General features: G+C 40.9%; 2 protein-coding genes across 3 annotated transcripts; one reads left to right on the top strand and one right to left on the bottom strand.

The window, feature by feature from the left end:
• Window positions 1–7672: 7672 nt before the first annotated feature.
• On the bottom strand, window positions 7673–13564 carry arf6a (ADP-ribosylation factor 6a). Its single transcript, XM_079646265.1, has 3 exons — window positions 13448–13564; window positions 10361–10548; window positions 7673–10223 (listed from the first exon to the last, which is right to left on the bottom strand). Exon 3 carries the CDS (start codon window positions 9547–9549, stop codon window positions 9022–9024), a length of 528 nt encoding a protein of 175 aa, XP_079502391.1. The 5' UTR covers window positions 9550–10223; window positions 10361–10548; window positions 13448–13564; the 3' UTR covers window positions 7673–9021.
• prpf39 (PRP39 pre-mRNA processing factor 39 homolog (yeast)) lies at window positions 12430–21824 on the top strand. 2 transcript variants are annotated; one of them, XM_079646259.1, is made up of 15 exons: window positions 12430–12589; window positions 13528–13983; window positions 14245–14441; window positions 14559–14684; window positions 14994–15112; window positions 15263–15430; window positions 15590–15770; window positions 16179–16286; window positions 16395–16559; window positions 16985–17111; window positions 18541–18809; window positions 19344–19528; window positions 19622–19705; window positions 19901–20012; window positions 21166–21824. In XM_079646259.1, the coding sequence occupies exons 1-15, from the start codon at window positions 12577–12579 to the stop codon at window positions 21253–21255; spliced, it is 2400 nt and encodes a 799-aa protein (XP_079502385.1). In that variant the 5' UTR covers window positions 12430–12576; the 3' UTR covers window positions 21256–21824. The 2 variants fall into 2 exon arrangements, with proteins under 2 accessions (XP_079502385.1, XP_079502386.1); XM_079646260.1 differs by having other exon boundaries at window positions 19622–19696.
• The last annotated feature ends 206 nt before the right edge of the window (window positions 21825–22030 follow it).

A 22030-nucleotide genomic window follows, 5' to 3' on the forward strand; every position in this document is an offset into this window, starting at 1 on the left:
CAGGTTTATTTTCAGTCCAGAGCTGAATAAATGGGATCACTGCAACTAGAACCATCATTACCACTTAAATCAACTAGTATTTTGAGAAACAGGAAACATTGTCCCAGCAAATAATGAATTCTGATGCCTTTTAGTTAGACTGCAGCTCAGCTTAAACACTGGCTAGTAAACTAAGATGTTCTTCTCTGATTGCTTTCAGCACAAAGAGTCCCTTCACAAATCATTGAGCTCCTTGGAGCACCTGCCAACAACCTACATGTACATGACCTGAGCACTATAGGCTACACACACAGCTGAGTGCCTTACACAAAAGCAGATGGCTCCTCAGACAGGTCATTAGTAAGAGCCGTCGGGGAGGCTGTGTGTGGTGGGTTATTTTGGGATTTAGTGTTGTGTGTTATTTAGGGATGAAAGTTGTAATTGTGACTTTATTTCTGTGTTTGTATGGGTGGTTGCCAACAGGCACCAGAGGGGAAAGACAGAGACATTTAAGAGTAATTGGCTCACCCTGTTCATGTTGACACTATTCCACAGCCGACCTACTAATAATTACACAACTAGTGAATGGCAGCCTTTGACCTGATTCAACAGATTTTATTACAGAGGCTTTTGAAGAATTTAAGTTGCACTTGCTGATTTTGTTATTTCAACTAAAAATGAAGCAACAGAGGATGACTTTCTGAGAGATAAACAGAGTTTTAAACCATGTTCTTTCCACTATTCTTGGTCCAACTCCTACTAAAGGCGGTCATGGTTTCTGCTTAAATAATGCATGATGTCCCTGCTTTATAACAGATAATCTGTCCAGGTAAGTACAGCACTGTTTAATGATCAACCTCAGAATAACATTGGTTGAACCCTGTGTGGTTGTCTTTGAGACCCAAGCAGACAAAACTATTTTACTTTTTCTACTACCCTGTTCATTGTTTTTTTTATTATCTCAGTGTCCATCTGTTGCTCTGGTGTGCCATGTATCATCACACAGGAAGGTTGCAGAATATGTCACTTCCTGTCAAAAATGAAAACACAAATCAAAATTTACCCATGAGGTCTTTATAGAGGAAGAGTACCTCTGTAGTAAGAGAATCATGTATCTTCCTGTTTTTTAATACATATCTCAAAGGTCTGTTGGAATGGTAGTTTGTTTGTCTATCAGCAGCATTACAGAACAACTACTGGCTCGATTTTAAAGAAAAATTGTGAAAAAGTAAAGCATGGCCAATGGAAGTACCTTTGGAGCATATCAGAAACAAAGGGTGGATACATGCAATACAGTATGTTTCACATGGGAATGGCCTTGGGAAAGGTCTTAACTATCTGACCCTTTAGTTTCAAATAGTTTCAGCAACAGGGCCCCAAGTCATCTGTTAGAAGATGTTTTGAAATTATGGCACAGACAAGACTCAAATAATAGAATCGATCACAATTGCATCGAGGACATTTAAAGTGTAGATTAAATACATTGTAAAACCTAATAAAGATAATAGAAAAATCTGTTTCCCTGCTTTATGCAAACATTAGATCTCTCCACCTGCTCTTTTTTTCAAGATGTTGGAAAATAAGCGGTTTCTATTTGAATGATGTCGAAAAACAATGCTTTCATTTCACAGCCTCCATTAATTACATCTGTGAGTCTGAGTCATTACTGCTAAACACATCCCTCCCACTGCATAACTTCTCCGCCAAATGCAAGCACAGGCCTCGGGCTCCCTGTAATTATTAGCACATTGTCCAAAGACGAGGGGAAATGCAATGTGCGACACATTCTGAGGAGCGTACAACTGTCTAAAAGCTGAATGTCATGCTGCAAGCTGCTTTTACGACACTGTTTAAACGGGCTCCATGACAACCGAGACATTGAAACTTTTTGAGCTGTAGCTTGGGCCCATCCAGCTAGTCCTAACGTCCCTCTGTGTGTGACAATAGTGGACGTTGTTGGAAAGGAAATGCCTGTGAAGATAATCATTCAATCAAAAGACAGTTGTTTTTGAAGAAGATTGAAAACCAAAGCGTGAATTGTATCCTTGATGTGCTGAAGAAGAATTGGTTTGATAAAGAAAAGGCAGGGGAGGGGTGTTGAGTTGGATAATCTATACATATTTAGAATTAACTTGTCATGGACACTTTTCTTAGGACATTCCAATTCAACAGTCCTTGAAATACACTTAATCACGTTTTCGCAAAAAGTTAGAAGGGGAAAAGAATACCACTTTTTATAATTTGTTTATTTGTCACAACCGAAGTGTAATGACAATTTGCCAATTTGTGGGGTTATTTATTGGATTATATCTTGGTAGCAGCCACCAGTGGAGACACCAGGAGGAAGTGCTCGTATATTTGTATTTGGTGTGAAATTATAAGAGCTATATATAATGTGTTGGTGATAATGTGGTGAGCTAAAGAGGAATTGGCCACATTTTTGTTACGATTATACTGTTACGGTGGGTGAAGCAAGCAGGACCCAAATGCAGATTACACTGACATTGCCTTTATTTAAAGGATAAAATAATAACTTGTACAAAACGGAACACTCACCGGTGAACTCGGTCACAAACAAAAGACGAACCAACACTGAGGAAGAGACAAGACTAAATACAGGGAGGGGTAATCACGAGACGAGAAACAGCCGGGCAGGGGAGGAGAAACACAAGGGCGACAGGTGAACACACTCAGACAATTAGACACACCAGGGAAACTAACGACAGGGAGGAAAAACACAGGGAGAGGGACCAGAAAATACACAAGGAGGAAAACATGACAGGGAGAACCGAAAAGCAAAATAAACCCAATACAAGACATACAAAACTAAAAACGTGACATAACATCTGAATCGTTACAATTTTGGACCGATCTGTTGCTCTTGACTTAGCTAGCTTCATATTTAAATAACAGATACAAGACCTTTTTTAACTCTCCGTACTGGTAAGCAAAACACAAATAAGCATATAACCCAAAGTGTCAAACTATTTAATTTGATCCCAAATAATGAAATAATTCATATAATGTGAAGTTTTACATTCGGTACCACTTTACAATAAGACTACCCTTATAAAGGATGATGAAGGGTTTATAATTAGGTTACTAATTAGGTTGTAAACACTTTATTAATCATTAAGAACCATTAATAAACCAGTTCTAACATCGTTTTCATATATCAACACAGGCTCACTATTTGGCAAGATGACTAAGCCTTATTGGCTACTTAGCGAGAATCAACTCAGTGAACAACAGATACCAAGGATGCTGGCTGATGAAGAACATGAAGTAAGCTAGTAGCCAATATAAGGCAAGGTAAGGCAAGGTAAGGCAAGTTTATTTATATAGCACTTTTCAACACAAGGCAAAGTGCTTTACAAAAAATGAAAGACATTAAGAAAATGGCATTTAAAATCAGTCATTAAAAAGAAAAGGCTTAGCAGTACAGATACATGTGGGCTCACTATTTGGCAAGCAGCCCTGTTTATCTCATGTCTTATAAAAGCTTATTAATGATTTATAAAGTGTTCACAACCTAATTAATAAATGAATTACAAACTATTCGTAAACCCTGTATAAGGGTAGTCTTATTGTAAAGTGGTACCCAACATTCATTACTAGGGATGTAACGATATACCGAATATCGCGGTATCGCGGTAAATAAACTTCCCAATACCGTGGTGAGACTGACAAAATCTACCGCGATTTAAAAAAAAAAAAAATTAACTTTTAAATTTTTTTTTTTAAAAACCTTTATTTAACCAGGTGGTCCCATTGAGATCATTGATCTCTTTTTCAAGAGAGACCTGTCTAACATGGCAGCAAGTAGGTTACAGGGGGGGGGGGCGGTGTTATGCCGTGTGTGCATGCACCTCGCGGGACGTGCACAGCGTAAAGCAAGACCTCCCAGACATGTATTGATCTGTACGGCAAAGTACGGTTTGGAAACTATATCATTTCCTTTTGGAGGGCATGCATAACACGGAATAATACCAGAGCCTGGCTGCGGGAAAACGTTGGCGCGGTTCCGAGTTTGTTCTAATCTGTCAAAATGACAGACTGCTTTCAGATTTTTCCGTCATTGTTAAATAAAATATTCGGTTAACGCGACCACTGGTGTCCCAGCAACATCAGTACCAAGTGAGAGAGTTTTTTCCAGAGCAGGGGATATTGTAAATGCCCAAACATCCCAGCTTATAAATACCTGGAAATGTGGACATTCTCATATGCCTAAAAACCTGTCTGATGATGCTGAGTGAGTGACTAGTGAGTTTGAGTTGAGTTACTTGAAAAACTAAAGTGAAACTTGATTTATTTTATTGCAGGGTCTGATTATTAAATGTCCTTGTTTATTTGTGAGATGCAGTGGCATAAAGAAAATGCTTACTTTGTTTGGTAGTACTAGTAGGTACAAAAACACTGGTTTTCTTGTTCCAGTCTGTTACTGTCACTTTGTTTTTGACACTTTAAAATACTGCTATCCTACAAAAATGCTGTAAAAATCAGATTTATTATGTAATAAAAAAACATTTTCCGAGTAAAAAAATGTTTTATTGAAAAAAAAATTCAGAATTGTTTTTCTTCTTCCCTTTATTAGTCAATATCGCGATAAATACCGTACCGTGGACTTGTTATCGCGATATTATCGTACCGTGAGTTTTTGGTATCGTTACATCCCTATTCATTACTGTTGTTGTGTCTACGCCTTCACTTGCAGATTCTGTGCATATCTACACCAGCCGAGGAAACTCTTAAGCACATTTGTACAAACCGAATGAGAACAATCTTGAGGCTGACACCCTCATCGAGAGCTTCACTTAGCCTCCGACTCTTCAAGTAAAGTGAGAATACCATCTCTAAACTCCCCAGTGCTATGGAAACAACTGTGGGCAGACAGCGACTGCCTGAGGTGTGAGGAAAGCAACGTTGAAAAGTGTGATTATTCAACTCTATATCTCAGTACATGAGTGTATGTGGGGTTGTAGTGACATCAACACAATCAGTGCTTGTACTGCATTCATGTACACAATGTATTTACTCAAATAATTAACATCTAGTTCAGGTATACTCCCGCAAATAAATGTTAGAGGTTTTTATGTCATATTTTACTTGATTTAAAATCAGCTTCATGTTGAAATATCTTTATGTAACGGTGTCCTGGTTAGCTGATTGAAGAACTGAAATGAGATTAAAATCAAAGAGGAACGCCTGAGTAAACACATGACAGAGGAACTGCCAATGAGTTCCATTTAAAAGTATTGTTTTCGAAACCACCCCCTTCAAAGAGGCGTACAATAGTCAAGTCCACCCCCACCCGGCGACATACAATGGCAGTGCTCGGGGCTAAAGCTTAACACGAAAAAAAAATCAGCAGGTCTGCTCGGGCTTTCATTCAAATCTAACACTTCCGTAGTAAGCTTTTACAGGGAGGCATGTCACAGGAAACACATTTGAAGTGAATCACTTCTGATGTGACTGATGATGATGAGGAACTGAAAGAAATGTGTCATTGTATCAATGAGGTTTCAGGGGAACTACGGGCAACTTTCAAAGCAAAATTAGTGCAACTTCTCTGCTAGCACTGAAGTCTGAGTGACAGGTTTTTTTCTTGACAGAAACGCACCTTAAGTAGGAGTGACAATCTTCTAAATTAGCTTCTCTCCACTGGCTGCCAATTTATTATAAGATCCATTTTAAAATTATTTTATTTACTTTTAAATCCCTAAATGGCATGACCCCACCATACCTGGCTGAACTGCTACAGCATTACACGCCGAAACGCCCTCTCAGGTCAGCGGACCAACTGCTCCTGAATGTGCCTAAAACCAGGTCAAAGATCAGAGGGGACCGTTGCTTCTCTGTAGCGCTTCCCAAACTGTGGAACACTCTGCCCCTGGAGATCAGACACTGCCTGCCTGCCACACTGCCTGCTTTTAAATCGCTTCTTAAAACCCACCTCTTCTCCTTAGCGTTTTAACACTTGGCGTTTCAACATCTTTGGAGTGTTGCTTTTTTGCATTTAAATTGTTTTTTGTTTTTACTTGTACTTGTTTTATGGTGTGTGAGCTGAGCTGTGTTACTTTTTTGTATGCTTTGTTTTATTTATTTGCCTGTACAGCACTTTGGTCTGGAGGTTTAAAGTGCTTTATAAATAAAGTTGTATTGTATTGTATTGTAAATGGTGTCCTTTAACTGGGCTACAGGTGAGCCTGACAGCCAGTGACACCAGCCAATGTGTGTGCAGTGCATCTGCTGCTTAGTGCAGTGACAGCTGCACAAAAAGCCTCTGACATGTGCAGCATGATTCACTGGCGCGCCGCTGACGCAACATCAGGAGTTCTTTTCAAACGGCTCTCTGCCTTTCCATATTTCCTCTCCTGAGACACGAAAAACCGTTTGTAGATTTCACTTTGGAATGTCCACATCCACAATGGAAGCCATGAATTGAAAAGTATAAGCAAACAAGATCATACTTGACACAGCAGAGGCGCTGCCCTCGACTGTTCAAATAAGGAGATTTCAATACAATAGCATGTTCTGAAAATGCAGGAAATTCCTGTTAGTGATGCTTCACATTTCCAAAAGATGTACTGGAAAGTGAGCAGTTTCCGGAGAGATGTATAGGCTGTGGTATTTGTGTGTCTATCTCAGTGTACCTGTCCCTGTCCTTCAGGCTGGACACGTCACATGCACGATACTGCTTTAACCGAGCAACAGGTCAAACTTCAATTCACCAGCTAACAGAACAAACACCATGAGCAAACAGAGCAAATACTGAGATAGAGAGCAGGCATTCCTGTAACAGGAATTCATTGACTCAGTTTCTCCTGGACATTGCTAGAGTAACATATTGGGAGAAATATGCAATACCTTCAAAATGTGACATTTTCAGAAAATTGGAGAGTGATAACTGTGCTGCTACTGCTTAGCACTTTCCGGAATAGAGAAATAACCTGCACTTGGAATTAGTCTTTGACCTGTGTATCTTTATAGATCAACCTGACACTTATACTGTCACTGTTCTTGCTTTCCACGAGACAACAACCCATACACCCACCGATTTACATAACTATTTTCCTATTTCAAGCGTTTCCTGACTTCACAGAGATGTCACTACCCACAATTCACACCTGCCTCTTTAGACGTGTGTTAAGAGATAGGAAGTATTAAACGGTATTTTGATTCTTCTTACAGTTTAGGAACATGTACAACTCTCAGTTGCAATATACATTAAGTGGTCTGTCCCTTATGGCGAATTAGAAAGAAACCAAGACGGTCTTTTAGGCTGTCACCCTAAACCTCAGTGAAACACAAGAATAAAGCACGACACCGCTCTCGTTACATTCTCTGTGACCCAATTTCACTCTTTCTAAGGACAAATTCTTACAACAATGTAAGATATATTTATCATAATGTTATAGAGCATGGTTTGTGAGAATTGTGTAGTTTCCTGCTTTTATTAGCACCTTAAAATATGCATTTTGTACCATTACCAAGTACATACTAAGTGTCCTCACGTACCCTACTGAAAAGTTCAAGCTTCTTGATTTTTACCCTTTACATGGTTCAGGAGTTCGGACAACTCCACATTACTCTCCTCTGTTAGAAAATATCAAAAGCCATGAGAGGAGTCAGCTCCCCGCTGGACAAAGGGATACTTTAAGCACGCTTTACCCGACAATCAAAACTCGGAAACTAGAGAACACATCATTTATTCACAGCCAGTGAGTCACACATGCAAGTGCAGAAAGCTAACGGGCCTAGGCTCCCTTCACTTTGTCCTTTGAACAATTCTAACGCCCTGAACTCTCACTTCCTCCTTTATGAGTTACACTTTTTCAGAAGTTAAATATGACTTTTGCTTCTAACGGCTGCAGCTGCTTATAGAAAAAGGCATCACATTTTCGTACTGATCTGGATATATTTTTTTATTATTTCAACAGCATAGCAAAAGAGAAAGGGAACACAATCAAAATAGCGCAGTATCTTTTGGAATTTTAACAGATAGATGCAGGAACTTAAGTGTACAGGCAGAGGATGATGGGTAAAAAGAAAAGAGGGTTCAAGACACTAAGCACCTACATTGGAGGTGGAGGGGGGTTGGGAATATCGTTAACATTTGCTGGGGTCCAAAAGTCAGTTGTCTGAAATGTGAACAGCCAGCTAACTGGTTACCAACCCCCCCGTCCCAAAGTGCAAACTCAACATTTGAGAAAACCTTCTGCCGCTGTCTTGATTTTGGGGCACCTGTAACCCGGGTCGCTCCTGAAGGCAGCTGAAACTACAAATACTCGACAGTAATGGAAGCTCTGGGTGAAACACAAGAGGCAGAAATGAGACTGGTGGTAACGAATTCAGACCTTGAAACAACAAAAATATATATCCATATCACAGTGTGAGTGTGTGTGAATATCCAGCGTCCACATAGTGTCTTTCAAACAGGCCGCCACAGTAGACATGATGGATGTGATCACTGCACAGGAAATAAGAACAAACACATCTCCTCAAGCATCCCAGTACAATCAATTATGAAAACTGTTTTGTTTTTTCTTGAGGTCCAAAAATATCCAGAATACACATTCTTACAAATTACAGAGGCAGTTTGGGCCATGAAAGTGATATGCTGATGTAGGCAATGATTTCTGGACTTTTCCCATCCTTTGGATATGTAGCTGGGTCATGAGAATACTGAATGAGAGTCAAGCATAGGCAAAAGTGTCCCAAAGAGTCCCCTAAAAAGACATTATACAAAGAGAGGAGAACGAAAGAAGAGCTCAAAAGAAAGCGTCTTGTATATTTAAACAGTACTGATTATAAAGAAAAATAAAGCCAGAAAAATAAATTGTCTTTTGTTTAAATGAAATCTGGGGTTATATTGAAGTCAATATCAAAAAAAGGAAAATAAAACAAAAATATAATTGCTTCTCTCTTTGATATACACTCAGCAGAGAGGTCATGGTATTAATTGCTTCAGATTGCATTTTTTTTTTCATTCTCGGCTACTTTATTAGCCTCAAAGTGTCCAGGCTGGTGAATGGAGAAACATTAAGATTTGTAATTTGAGGTAAGCCAGGTCAGGCCCTCGTATAGTCCATCCCCTGTTGTCGCACACGAGGGCTGAACGTACCAATTCCTATCTCTGATCCGGGTCAGGCCCAGCTTCTCCTGGATCTCGTGGGGTTTCATGGCGTCTGGAAGGTCCTGTTTGTTGGCGAAGATCAGGATGATGGCGTCCCTCATCTCCCGGTCGTTGATGATTCGGTGGAGTTCCTGCTTCGCCTCATCGATCCTATCCCTGTCGGCGCAGTCCACCACGAAAATTAGGCCCTGGGTGCCTGTGTAGTAATGTCTCCACAGTGGTCTGATCTTGTCTTGCCCCCCCACATCCCACACGTTGAACTTCACATTCTTATACGTGACCGTCTCCACGTTGAATCCAACGGTGGGGATGGTGGTGACCGACTGTCCCAGCTTCAGCTTGTACAGGATGGTAGTTTTACCAGCAGCATCAAGTCCAAGCATCAATATTCTCATCTCCTTGTTGCCAAAGATCTTTGACAGCACTTTGCCCATCTTGTTTGCCGTGCATAAATACTTTGATGGAGGGAAAAAACTTCTCTTATGAGGGACAAAGTCAAAGTTGTTTTCAATACAACTGAGAAGTTACAGTATCAGTGTGTCTGAAAGTCCACGTGATGGCAGCGGTGGGCTGACAGTGTCAATATTCAAAAGGCGGTGACTCTCAAGTTTGTGCAGTTTGATAACCGACTACAATTAGCTGGATGATCTGACCTGAGAGGGTGACTTCAAGGGGAGCAGTATGTGGGTAGCCCTCGCAGAATTGGGTGGGGATATATTTTCATGATCCACTGCCCTCCGATGTAAGGAGAAAAAATGACATCCCGTTGTTTCAAACTAGACTTCCTTCAAAATCAACATTTCAAGTGTTTCTTCTCGGTCAAAAATCTTCTTTCTCTCATTTGATTTGAAAAACAGAGTGGCTTTTTTTGTTGCCTAGCTTACTATATAAATCAGGCCCTGTCCAAGCCCGGGGTTCCCACTTCCTCCTTGGCTGCCGGCTGTCCAAACTTGCCCTTAGCCGATTCCAGTCGATTGATTTCCAAGCACAGTGTTTTTCGTATCAAAACACGCCCAAAAATTAGCTTCACGTTCCGTTTCTGCACCGGGACATCCACAGGAAGAGCGTTCAAAAGGTCATTGATTCATCCGACTTTCTTCGCTTCCCCCTGTGTGACACAAGAGCGGTCCAGAGAAGGGAGGGGTGTTAGTACAGAGGACAACTTTGAATCCGAAAAATAATTATATCTGCGGATAGAAAAGCGAAACAAAAGAGTAGAAAATAGAGAGCGGGATTTATACTTACGTCTGCGGCAATCATCCCCCAGTCCCCGGGCCGTTTCTCCCCGATCTTGCCGCTCACTGTCTCTCTTCCTCCCTCTCTCTCTCCAGCCTTTCAGTCACAGCGGTGCTGTGTTACCGGAAAAGGTGCGGACCCAGATCAGCCGCCACTTCCTCTACGCTGCTCTCACACACTGCTGCTGCGTTCAGGGGCTGCGCAATAGCTCAGACATTTCAAAACAGAAGAAAACATTCTACCACAAGGGCGTTGCATGAAAGCCTGGAGTGTGTTAATATATTTTGTAGGTAGTGTTACTCAACTATCTCTATTATAATGCTAGTGTGATTATATCAGATTATAATTAAATGAATGTTATAATAATGTTAACATTCGCAACTAATATCAGTTATAAGAAGTATAGCTATTGTGTTGTTGGCTCTTTATTCTCTTATACCCATACTTTTTACACCACAGTCCATACTATACTGTATAGAGTATTCCTTTTTTTCTACTACTGTCTACTACTGTAGGCTGGTACATTGGATATAAATTACATCCTATTCATATCATACCTCTAGCTATTTATTCTGAAAGGAGTTCTACTATTACCATTTCTTGTACTTACAACTGTACTATACATAAGTATATCTATTCAGCCTACAGTAACTGCTTGACATATTTTACTGTTCATACTGTATCATAATGTATTCATTTACTCACATGTCAAACTGTTCATACTGTATACGTTAAACATATTCATATCTCACTTTCCTGTATTTAAATGTTTTCCTTACATTACTGTTCATAATACTCATATTATACATCTGGTTAAATGTCATTGTTTCAATACATGTAGGCCTACTCTTTGCAGCGGTTCAAAGCAACTGGCGACGGTTGCAAGCGGTTGCAAAGCAACTTCAAAAAAGAGGGTGTGAGCCACAGTCCTCATGAAGTAGAATATTTGAGTTTTTGAGTAATTTATGATGTTGCCTCTTAATCATGAATATTAACTGTTGTGGATAGCATTGATTTAATACTACGTTTCCAAGGGCTTTAATGTTAAGTTGAAGCAGTGTTGCAATGGTCTTTAGTTGAAAAATATCTATATCTGCCCCTGATCACACATCACACAGCATCGGTACTGTCTAGCTTGACACTTGGCATGACACTACATGTCATCCGGCTTATAGTTAGTATTAATTAATAATAAGTAAACGGCTAAGTTTTACTTAACTTTATTTATTCAGCATAAAAGTGCAACGTCTGCTTGAAAAACTCTGTGGGCAAGGGAAACAAGCACTACTCAATTTTATTTGGGATTTCCGACCGAACCTGAAGGGGCCATACGCCATTTCGCATGCGCGCTTCAAGCAACTGAACTGCAGACTTGTCCATTATTAGCCCAGTGTTGACGCCATTTGAGCTTTCATTGTGTATTAAATCACCTTTAATATGACGTCTGCTACAATATTTACTCATAGGACTCTACATATGAAGCAGATCTAAAGATTTAGTAGGCACAATGATCTGGAGAGGGGATTTACAGCCGGGTTTCCCCCGACATGTCTGATAATTCATTCAAAAGCGTTCCTGCACGATTAAACTGTGACGTGGAGGTTGTGTAGTGCTGGCGGAACTTCAGTTTCACACGATGTCGAAAGCAGCCTATTTCTTGCATTTAAGAAAACATTAAAAATGAATAAACACTATTATCGTAAAACGTACACTGCTAGGGCTAATATATTAACAGTGCAATTACTAAAACTATGAAAAGGCCTACTGATATTAGTCAAGTGATATCTAAAGAGAACTGTACTTCTAAATAATGGAAAGGCAACACTTGTTAAGTATTGAAAAATGCTGAATTCTACCTACAGTCTACAACCCTCACAACTGTATAACATGTTGCTGTATTATAGGCGTAATTGTTCTACCTATATGATATGGTTAACCACGTGTGCCCCTTTCTATTTCTGTTTCTTTAATCTCATGACCTTGCACGTACACTTTATCAAAAATGTTGCATGAATGTTTTTTCACAAGGATGTATCAAACCCTCAACCAAACACACATAGGGGCGGGGTTAGACCTAACTGAGCATGCGCACGGGCACACAACCTTTCTAGGTTCTTCCTCCAAGTCAAGTATGGTGGGCAAAGCGCGCTGGGCCGTAGTGGGTTAGACATAAATAAAGTGACTTCGAAGACCGCTCACAAGTCCTTAAGGTTGGCCAACATTTCATGGAAGATACTGGTAAGACTCCTTAAACGCATCTTTGTTTATAAAATTGGTTAAATGTGACTAAAATCGTGGAAACTTAACGGCCAGCTTATACTAGCCATTAGTGGTAACGGTAGCTAGGGAAATTGCCGACGTTAGCTCACTAGCGAACGTGGAGAAGCCGTTGGTGCCGACTACTAACTGGAAATGGATGCAAATACGTAGCACGTTGTAGTTCAAGTAAGCATTCGGTAATGAAATTGTATGGTTATCAATCCCTGCTGGGTACAATTTATATCAACATGTATCGCCATGGTAAGCTATACATTGTAGTAAACTGACTAAATGTTAGTGTTAGGCTAACAATAACCTTTAGTAACTTCAGTACCGCGGTTCATTCCAGGATATAGATAGGACCTAAAGTAAGGCCCAACTTATGATTGAACTTTGACTATCCAAACACTCGCGGCTGCAACAGGGCCTCAAACAGCAAACAAGGCTAAAGCTAACATATCGATTTCGAAAACACGCACGGTAGTTAGCCTTTTAAATTCAGGAGCTTATCGTATGGTTATTTAACTAAGAAGCCGATCACGTGGCTACAGTATTTTTAGTAGGTGTATGTAAGGGTCTTATCTTAAGCTTCCGTCTGTTTTAATGTTAGAACAAGGAAGGATCCTGTAGCACCAGCGGCTGCTGCTGACGGGGTATCTACCTAACGTAGATACCATTTCTTAAATCTGCCCTAATTCGGAATTAATTAGTCGTTAAGTCAAAATCTATGTTATTAAGTATCGAAGAACAACAACAAAATATATACAATGAGGAAATCCTCAAGTTAGGAAGCCCAAACTGGTATTTTTCCTTTTTAAATTACAGAAACAAGTTTACCTCATGATTGTAGACGATTTGTTAGCGACCAGCAACTTAATGTAGCTTCTCAAGTGATGATCCATCCTGCTTCTCTACAGGCCTGCACCTCTCAGACAACACTTTTATTGGAATGCTGGACACTGAGTCCCCTGTCATGGAGAGCAATGGGGATGCATTTCTTCCTGACCTTCCGGTTCTAGGTCAAACTGCAGACTGGTCCCCAGACCAGGTTACTCCTGACCCACTCGCCAACATCTTACCTGAAGACTCAGATGAATCCCAGGATGCTCCCGTGCAGGACCAGCAACCAAATCAGCAGATGGATTCCACAGAGATGGGATCTGTGGAGAAAGCTGTGGAGCAGTTTCAGATTGCCAGTGCTCAGCTTTTCCAAGATGAGCAACCACCACCACCGCCTCCACCTCCACCTCCACCCCAGCCAGAAGAAGAGTCGGAGCAGCCATCATTCCACAAAGCAGACTCTGGAGAGTCTGATCAAGACAGCCAGGAGATGACCGTTATGCCAGAAGCTTCTACTCAGGATAGCAGTCAAGGTAATCAAAATATCTGGTGTTAAGTTATAGCAATTCATCTGATTCGATTTATATATACCTTGTTTATGTACTGCACATGCACAAAAGGAGGCACGTTTCTGTTGGCTGGTTAAAATGCATGTAAAGCTTCATTTAAAACCCTCGATACCTTCTAAATAAAATTCCTCCAGTTGCCTTTTTTTAGTATTAAAAATGTGTTTTTTAAAAATTATTATTCCTCTGCCTCAATGCCCCTTCATAATTCCTTGTTAACTTCTCCAGAGGCGAGCGTGGCACCACAGGTGACAGAGGAGGGCATGGAGCTTGAAGAACCCAAAGAAGCCACACAAGAACCGGCGGTTCATGCTGAGCCTGAGCCAGAACCGCCTAGTGAGTTTGAAAAACTCTTTAAAGCATGTGAGGAGAGCCCAGAGGACTTCAATGGTTGGGTCTACCTGCTGCAGTATGTGGAGCAAGAGGTAAGTGAAGACATGCTAATATTTTCTCTTAGTACATTACAAAAATGGACCAGAAGCATTATCGTACTACCTGGGAAATACTAATACAATTACTTTTATTGCTCATCTCCCTTGCAGAATGCTCTTCCAGCTGTGAGACAGTCATTCGACATATTCTTCCTACGCTATCCCTACTGTTATGGCTACTGGAAGAAGTATGCAGATATTGAAAAGAAGCACGAGAATATACAGGTTGCAGAAGAGGTAAATATTGATATATTTGGCACTTTTACTTATTTGCTTTCTTTTCTATCGTTTTACTGTATGTGCTGCTATGTGTAATAAATATTTGGCTTGTGACAATTGAACAGTTCTGGCATTGGCCTTATTTATTTTATTATTTTAGAGAACAATTATCGAAGACTTTCTAGATGTTCCTCACTCTTCGTTGTTTTAGAGAAGCAAACAGCAACTGGTACACAAATCAAAAAAAGGGCAAAGAGCTACTTGAATGAATAAAGTAAAATCATTCAAACTGTTGACATGCTTTTTTTTGGTCTGGTCTCTTTCAAGGTATACAGAAGAGGCTTGCAGGCCATCCCTCTCAGTGTGGATCTGTGGCTGCATTACCTTACCTTCATCAAAGAGAACTCCGACCTGAGTGACCCAGAAACAGAGGGACGCATTCGAGCGTAAGTCAAACACATTGATCTTACAGCATTCTTCTGTTATGTGACTTTTTTGACCGCAGAATTGACAAAAAATCTCATGATTGAATTTTACTTGAGGCATACAAAGACAAATAGTTGCATAAGATTCACAAACTTTTCTCTTACCATCAGTGCTTATGAGCATGCAGTGCTTGCTGCCGGTACAGACTTCCACTCGGACCGCCTGTGGGAGTCCTACATCACCTGGGAGACGGAGCAGGAGAAACTGGCTAATGTCACCGCCGTCTATGACAGAATCCTGGGCATCCCAACACAGCTGTATTCCCAGCACCTCCAGAGGTAGACTGAAATCTGAATAACAACTCTATTTATCTGCTTTATTGTTATACTCCAGAAACACCAGCTCTCTGTAGTTGGTTCTGTTTAATGTGTGTAATTACTGCTACATGTACGCTATTTGATGCCTAATCTTGTGTATCTGTTTTTTCATCTTTGCAGGTTTAAAGATCACGTACAAAACAACATCCCCAAGCACTTCTTGTCAGAAGAGGAGTTCATTCAGATGAGGCTCGAGCTCTCCAAAGCCAGCCTATCGGCGATGATCTGCGAGAGCGAGGACAAGCCTTCTGCTCAGGATGACCTACCACCCGGCACCGAGGACCTTGCAGACCCTGCTCAGGTAAAAATCCACTTTCCTCCTGCAGGGGAGACACATTTACAGTAGCACCGCCTCCAGGCATTAGCAGGAGCTTGCCTGCTCTCCATGATGAGTAAGCTCTGTTTAGGTTTGAAGAGGTGTCTTTATGTCAGCAGCCAAGCCAATGAATGCCAGGGGGATTCAAGTTGGCATCAGGGACTCGCCCTAAAACTAAAAGGATCAACTGAGGCCCAGCACCTGCACCCAGAAGCTGATATGCAGGGTGCATACATACCTCCCCCCCCCTCTCCACAGGCTTCTTGTCTCTGGCAAGCTCATGGTAAACCCTTGGCTCCAAGACTTGCAGTTTCTACATCAAGTGGAGAATGTGATTGGGTGACAAATGCACGGGAGTGCTGACCAGGTGTTTTTCTTTGTGTCTTTGTGTAGAGAGTGACGGAGATCGAGAACATGCGCCACAAGGTGAACGAGGTTCGGCAGGAAGTGTCCAACCACAACGAACATGAAGTCAGCAAGCGCTGGGCTTTTGAGGAAGCGGTATGTGTTCCTTTTCCTCCAGAACTCTGAAGCAGAAGACACTTTTTCTTACATATTATCTCATTGTTATGAAGAAAATGTCTAAACGCTTTACTCTTGTATTTTCAGATTAAGAGACCCTACTTCCACGTCAAATCCTTAGAGAAGAACCAGCTGAACAACTGGAAGGAGTACCTGGACTTTGAAATTGAGAACGGGACTCCGGAGCGCGTGGTCGTTCTTTTTGAACGATGCCTCATCGCCTGCGCACTCTACGAGGAGTTCTGGACCAAGGTAATTCAACCTTTAACCTCTCCTTCACTCCCTCTACTTCCCTGCACTTCCCCACCAACGATGATATCACATCGACACAGTAAATCGTCCTGCACTCCTCTTTGCGTGTAACGTTGATATGTGACTGTATCTGTTGTATTAGGGGATGGCCAGCTTGCCACACAAGATTTGACTGCAGCATTTGCCAACTACTACGTTGCATCTTCTTCGTCTCCCACTACCTTACAGAAACTTATCTAATTGGTTCCATGAAGGTGCTGATGGGTTTACACAGAAAATTTCTTAAAACGATCTTGTCAATGAAGAAATTCACTGCTTCTGTCAACTGAAATTTTAGGTTTAAAATGTTTTGTCTCTTTTGCCTTTCTCCTCTGTTTCTTTTTCCTCTGTCCTCTCCTGCATTTCTTCCAACTCGCTGTCTCAAGTATGCAAAATATCTAGAGGGCTACAGCACTGATGGTGTGAGACATGTCTACAAGAAAGCGTGTACCATCCATTTGCCCAAGAAGCCAGCGATTCACCTGCTGTGGGCTGCCTTCGAGGAGCAGCAAGGTAATGACGTTCATTCAACCAAGCATGCAAATTAAACTGTCAAATCACCAAGGACTTTGTAAAGGGAACGAATAAACTACATCTGAGGCCAGTGTAAGACAAAGTTTTTAGAAAGTGCTTGTCCATGGACAAGTGAGTTTGACAATTTTCCAGAATGGACAAGTGAAGAATCGATGGTCATCGCATTTTACATTTTCCCCATGGTTTTTAACGACACCGCTGAATCACACATAGGGTTGGGTATCGTTTGGATTTGAACTATTCCGGTTATGCTTTTCGATTCCGGTTCTATTCGGTGCTCGAGTCTGGTTCTTTGAGAGGGTAAAAATAAGTCCCTTGACAAACTGGGAGAAAAATATATTTATGAAAACATTAAGTCAAATCTGTATTCCTATTTACAAATAGCTTCATACGGTTTAATTTTGTTACGGTTATTGAATACAATTATATAAAAATAATTGTTTAGTTGGTTCTAAGTGGTGCAGTTTGAGAATGTAAATTGGCCCAGTCTCCTCTGATGTTACACTGCAACCTGCCTGGGGGACAGAGTCCAACCACACACTCTGTGTGTCCAACACATGTCCTGCAATACACATGCTGCAGCTGCCCACTTGCTCACTGTTTGTGAAAGTAAATAAATAGTATTTTCATTTCAATAATGTACTTTCTATACCCTGTTTCATAAACAATACTGACATCCCTGTGCTCCTCCGAGTCTGGGGGTCAGGGGATTTGAGGACAGCGCGAGGACACAGACAGGGAGGCTGCTTTACTTCATAAAGGAAATGGCGGTCAATATTAACAACATAGGAGCTAAAACGCTTAATAACCTTCATTGCGTGTTAGAGAGAGAACAAAATAAAGTTTGACATAGATGAGGCTGTTAAACGTGCAGCGGAGCCGCTGTGTGTAGAAAGAGAGAGAAACGCTGAGTTCCACCGTGCAGCGATCAGCTAATACGGAGAGAGAGAGAGCGCTGCGGGGCTCGGCCTCCTCCTCCTGTCCTCACAACTCTTATTAATCCCGGGACCGGACAATTGTTATCGTAATCTGAACCAAGTTTTGCTTCCCAACCCTGCTACACGTCCCGCCCCGCCCCCGTCTAACAGCACAGAAAGCGGCAAGATGCATTTCCTTAGGAATCGACAAGCAAAACCGCAACAATGGCGGACACGGACAATTTGCGAATGAGTTCTTCCTTGTAAGCTGAATTTATCAATAATTTGTCAATAAATAAGGGCGAAAAACGTCACTTTCCAGGATCTACTTGTCCGATATTGTAAATAACACGTCCCGGACGGTGGGAGGTGTGCTTTTTTCGCACACTGTGAGGGTATTGATATATGTACATTATGATTACAGACTTTTTAATGGCAACATTTTCCATGGTTTCACATGTATTGATAGCATTCTGCTTTTCTTGGTCCAGGTAATGTAGAGGAGGCTCGTGACATCCTGAAGTCCCTGGAGGCATTAGTCCCCGGTCTGGCCATGGTGCGTCTGAGGAGGGTGAGTCTGGAGCGGCGCCACGGTAACTTGGAGGAAGCGGAAGCCATGTTGAGGGAGGCCATGGAGTCTGCGAGGAATGCTACTGAGACGTCCTTCTACGCTGTGAAGCTGGCCCGGCAGATGATGAAGGTGCAGAGAAGTCTGAGCAAAGCCAGGAAGGTGCTGCTGGATGCTATCGAAAAAGACCAGGTGAGATGCATACTGGTCATCATGGAAACTTACAGAGCCAGCTAGACCTTTTATAAAATCATAAAATATTGCATTATGGCAATGTTTTATGTCTTAAAAACAGTCATTCAGTAAATATAACTAACTTGCATGCTGTATGTATTAATCAACATGCTCACAAGTGGCAAAGTGCTCCGTAGAGACCTGTAAAAGGTTCAAACAAGTTTCTACAGACCAACACACTCCCAGGATAACCTCTACTCTGAATTACTGCTGCACTGTTAGTGTTTTCTTCCCCAAAAAAAATCACGTTCTATGCATCTGTGACTTTTTCAAGAGTAGGTTATATTTGAATTCTACCAAATGGCAAGTTTTGCATTTGATGAAAATCAAAGGTTACACTGCTATTAAGCTATATTCTTGTAGAATAAATTAAACTAGGAATGCCAAGAGAATCTCCAGTCCTCATGCAACAATGGTGAATTGTACCACATTCCACTATGGCTGTTTTGCACTTTTCGTGTGACGCGCAGTAAAACTTTTGTGGCTTTACAGACAAGTCCAAAGCTCTATTTGAACCTGCTTGAGCTGGAATACAGTGGAGACGTGACACAGAATGAGGCTGAGATCTTGGCCTGTTTCGACCGGGCCCTGCAGAGCCAGATGCCCCTGGAGTCTCGCCTCCTCTTCTGTCAGCGCAAGGTTGAGTTCCTCGAGGACTTTGGCAGTGACGTCAATGTGTGAGTTTCATTACTTTAGGAGTAATGTCTACAAAAAATTCCTTTGGTGTCATGTTTGATACCGACTATTTTTCTTTATCGTACACCTTTTAGGCTTGGGGCTGCGTATGAGGAACTTCAAAAACTACAGAAAGAAAGCGAACCCGCGAAGAGGAAAGCCGAGAACGGGTATGACAGGTGGATAAGGGAACAGGGATGGGCCACAAAAACACATTTTCATGTCTTCAAGAACAAGATTAATGGCAATCAATTAAAGTCTTTTATAGTGTATTAGTCATTGCATCACAGTCAATGGTAATGCACTCATAAAACTTTGTTTCTTTGAGAACGGCTTTACAAGGGATTATACTAATTTGACATTTTCGTCTCCAGCGCTCAGGAGCCTGACTCTAAGAGGCAGCGGGTGGAGGACGGTTCAACGGGTGCGGCAACAGCAGCGACGGACCCAGCGGCAAACAACACTGCATACAACAACTGGTACCAGGTGGGTTTTCTATTTGATCTCTAAACAAGTTTTCCAAGCACGCATGGCCATTTACAGATCTTATTATGAGCATTTTTAATTATGTATTTTGATCAAAAAGGACTGACGAGGTACACTGTGTTGTGGGTAGAGCTGCAGAGGACTAAGGCTCCACAAACATCTCCCTTGTGGCTAAGTGTTGCAGATTGATAGATGGATTTCATGATATTATCATTGAAATTACTTTATGCTAGCGTACGTAAGCACCATTGTTAATTTCGTCAACGAAAACTATGACGAAAAATGTTCGTCAACGACCTTTTTTAAGACGAGACGGTGAGGAGCTAAAAATAGATTCTTGATAATAAAACTATGACGAAATGTATATTTAGCTTTCGTTGACGAGACGGGACTAAGGTGTTAATGGTGGACTATCGGACATTCATAATGCAGGATATTTTCCCCCAATTGTCCGTCTTGTCCGTCCAACGTTTTTGAATTACGATATCATTATTTCCGCTCTCTTCACTCCAGAAGAGCGATCTCCCTGTCTCGTCTGTGTGGGGGGGGGCGGGGCCTAACAGACACGCTGCAGTGGCGTGCACACAGATTTTTGAGAGTAGTAGTAACGTTAAAAAACGTAACTGTGTTAAGAGTGAAATGTTGCTTTATGAATTTCAACACTTGATAATGTCACATTGATTCCAATTTCAGATACCTGTATTTAACTGAATTAGTTTAAAGAGAGAAAACATTTTTGATTAAAAGTTGACTAAAATGTAATGATTTTTCATCAACCAAAACTGGACTAAAACGTTTTGAGTTGTCGTCGACTAAAACTATGAAGGATAAAAAGGACTAAAATGTCACTAAAACTAATAACCATTTTTGTCTTAAGACTAAATCAAAGATAGCTGCTAAAATGAACACTGTAAGCACACATCGTGTTATGAATACAGGAAGAAAATATGATTGGATTTTTATATATAAAGTACAGGGAAATAGAGTTTTTTTTATATTTCATATATTGCTTAATACGTTGATATTACCAGGATTGTGATTCTAAATGGACATTTCTCCTTTTACCTTGGCTTTAAGTTCATGTTTTATTTAACCATGCTGAAATGTTTTTAGTATTTGCTGTAATTTCCTCTTTTCTTTCCCTCTTCATCAGCAACAGTACGGTGGTTGGGGACAAAACTCCTGGGGACAGTACAACCAGTATGCCCAGTACAACCAGTACTACCCCCCTCCCCCAACATAATGGACAAACCCCTAACATGAAGATGAAGATGAAGACTCAGAGGAAAGCATCCATTGTGACCTGCCTAAATCTCTGTTCATGGTTACATAACATGATGCCTTAGAGATTTCAATCCAACCATGAAAGCTGTTTTTTTCCTTCTTTCTGGGTTAAATTCTACTAATAAATTCAACTTTGTACCAATTGGTTGGAATATAAAACTCATTGCCCTCTGTGACATCGTTTTGATCTTCAAAGAACACTCAATATGAATTGTTATATTTTTCATCTCCAACACTGGCTGTTCTGAGTTCTTTAATGCATGTTATTTGTGAAGGCAGATATATTTTTCTTGTGTGATTAAAGCTTTTACATTTTTAGTTCTGATGACTTAGTTTGGTCTCGTTCTGTGTTTAACATTTGAACTTGTAAAGGAGGCTTTCATGGATGCACCTCTTGAGTCGTGTTTTTCTCCCTCCCAAAACTGAAAGATTTTTAATATTACATGGTTACGTTTCCATACAGAAAATGAACAGTTCCTCCTTTTTTTATTTTGAATTTATTTCATAATAAAGAGATTGGTATCCTAACGTGTCACTGGTTGAATCCATCATTTCATTCCTTATTGGTAAATTAAGTTCAGAGGCATTAAACATTCTTAAATTCGTGTTTTTAGTCCAGAGACTCATTACATTAATCGCTATGGAATGTAAAAGCAATTGTGCTCTATAAAGCTGCTGTGTTAGAGCTGATGGCTTTTATATTTATTTGTAATTGCATTTTATTTTAGTGAGTG

The sequence above is a fragment of the Notothenia rossii genome (genome assembly GCF_949606895.1).
Source record: "Notothenia rossii genome assembly, chromosome: 8".
Classification (NCBI taxonomy): Eukaryota; Metazoa; Chordata; class Actinopteri; order Perciformes; family Nototheniidae; genus Notothenia; species Notothenia rossii.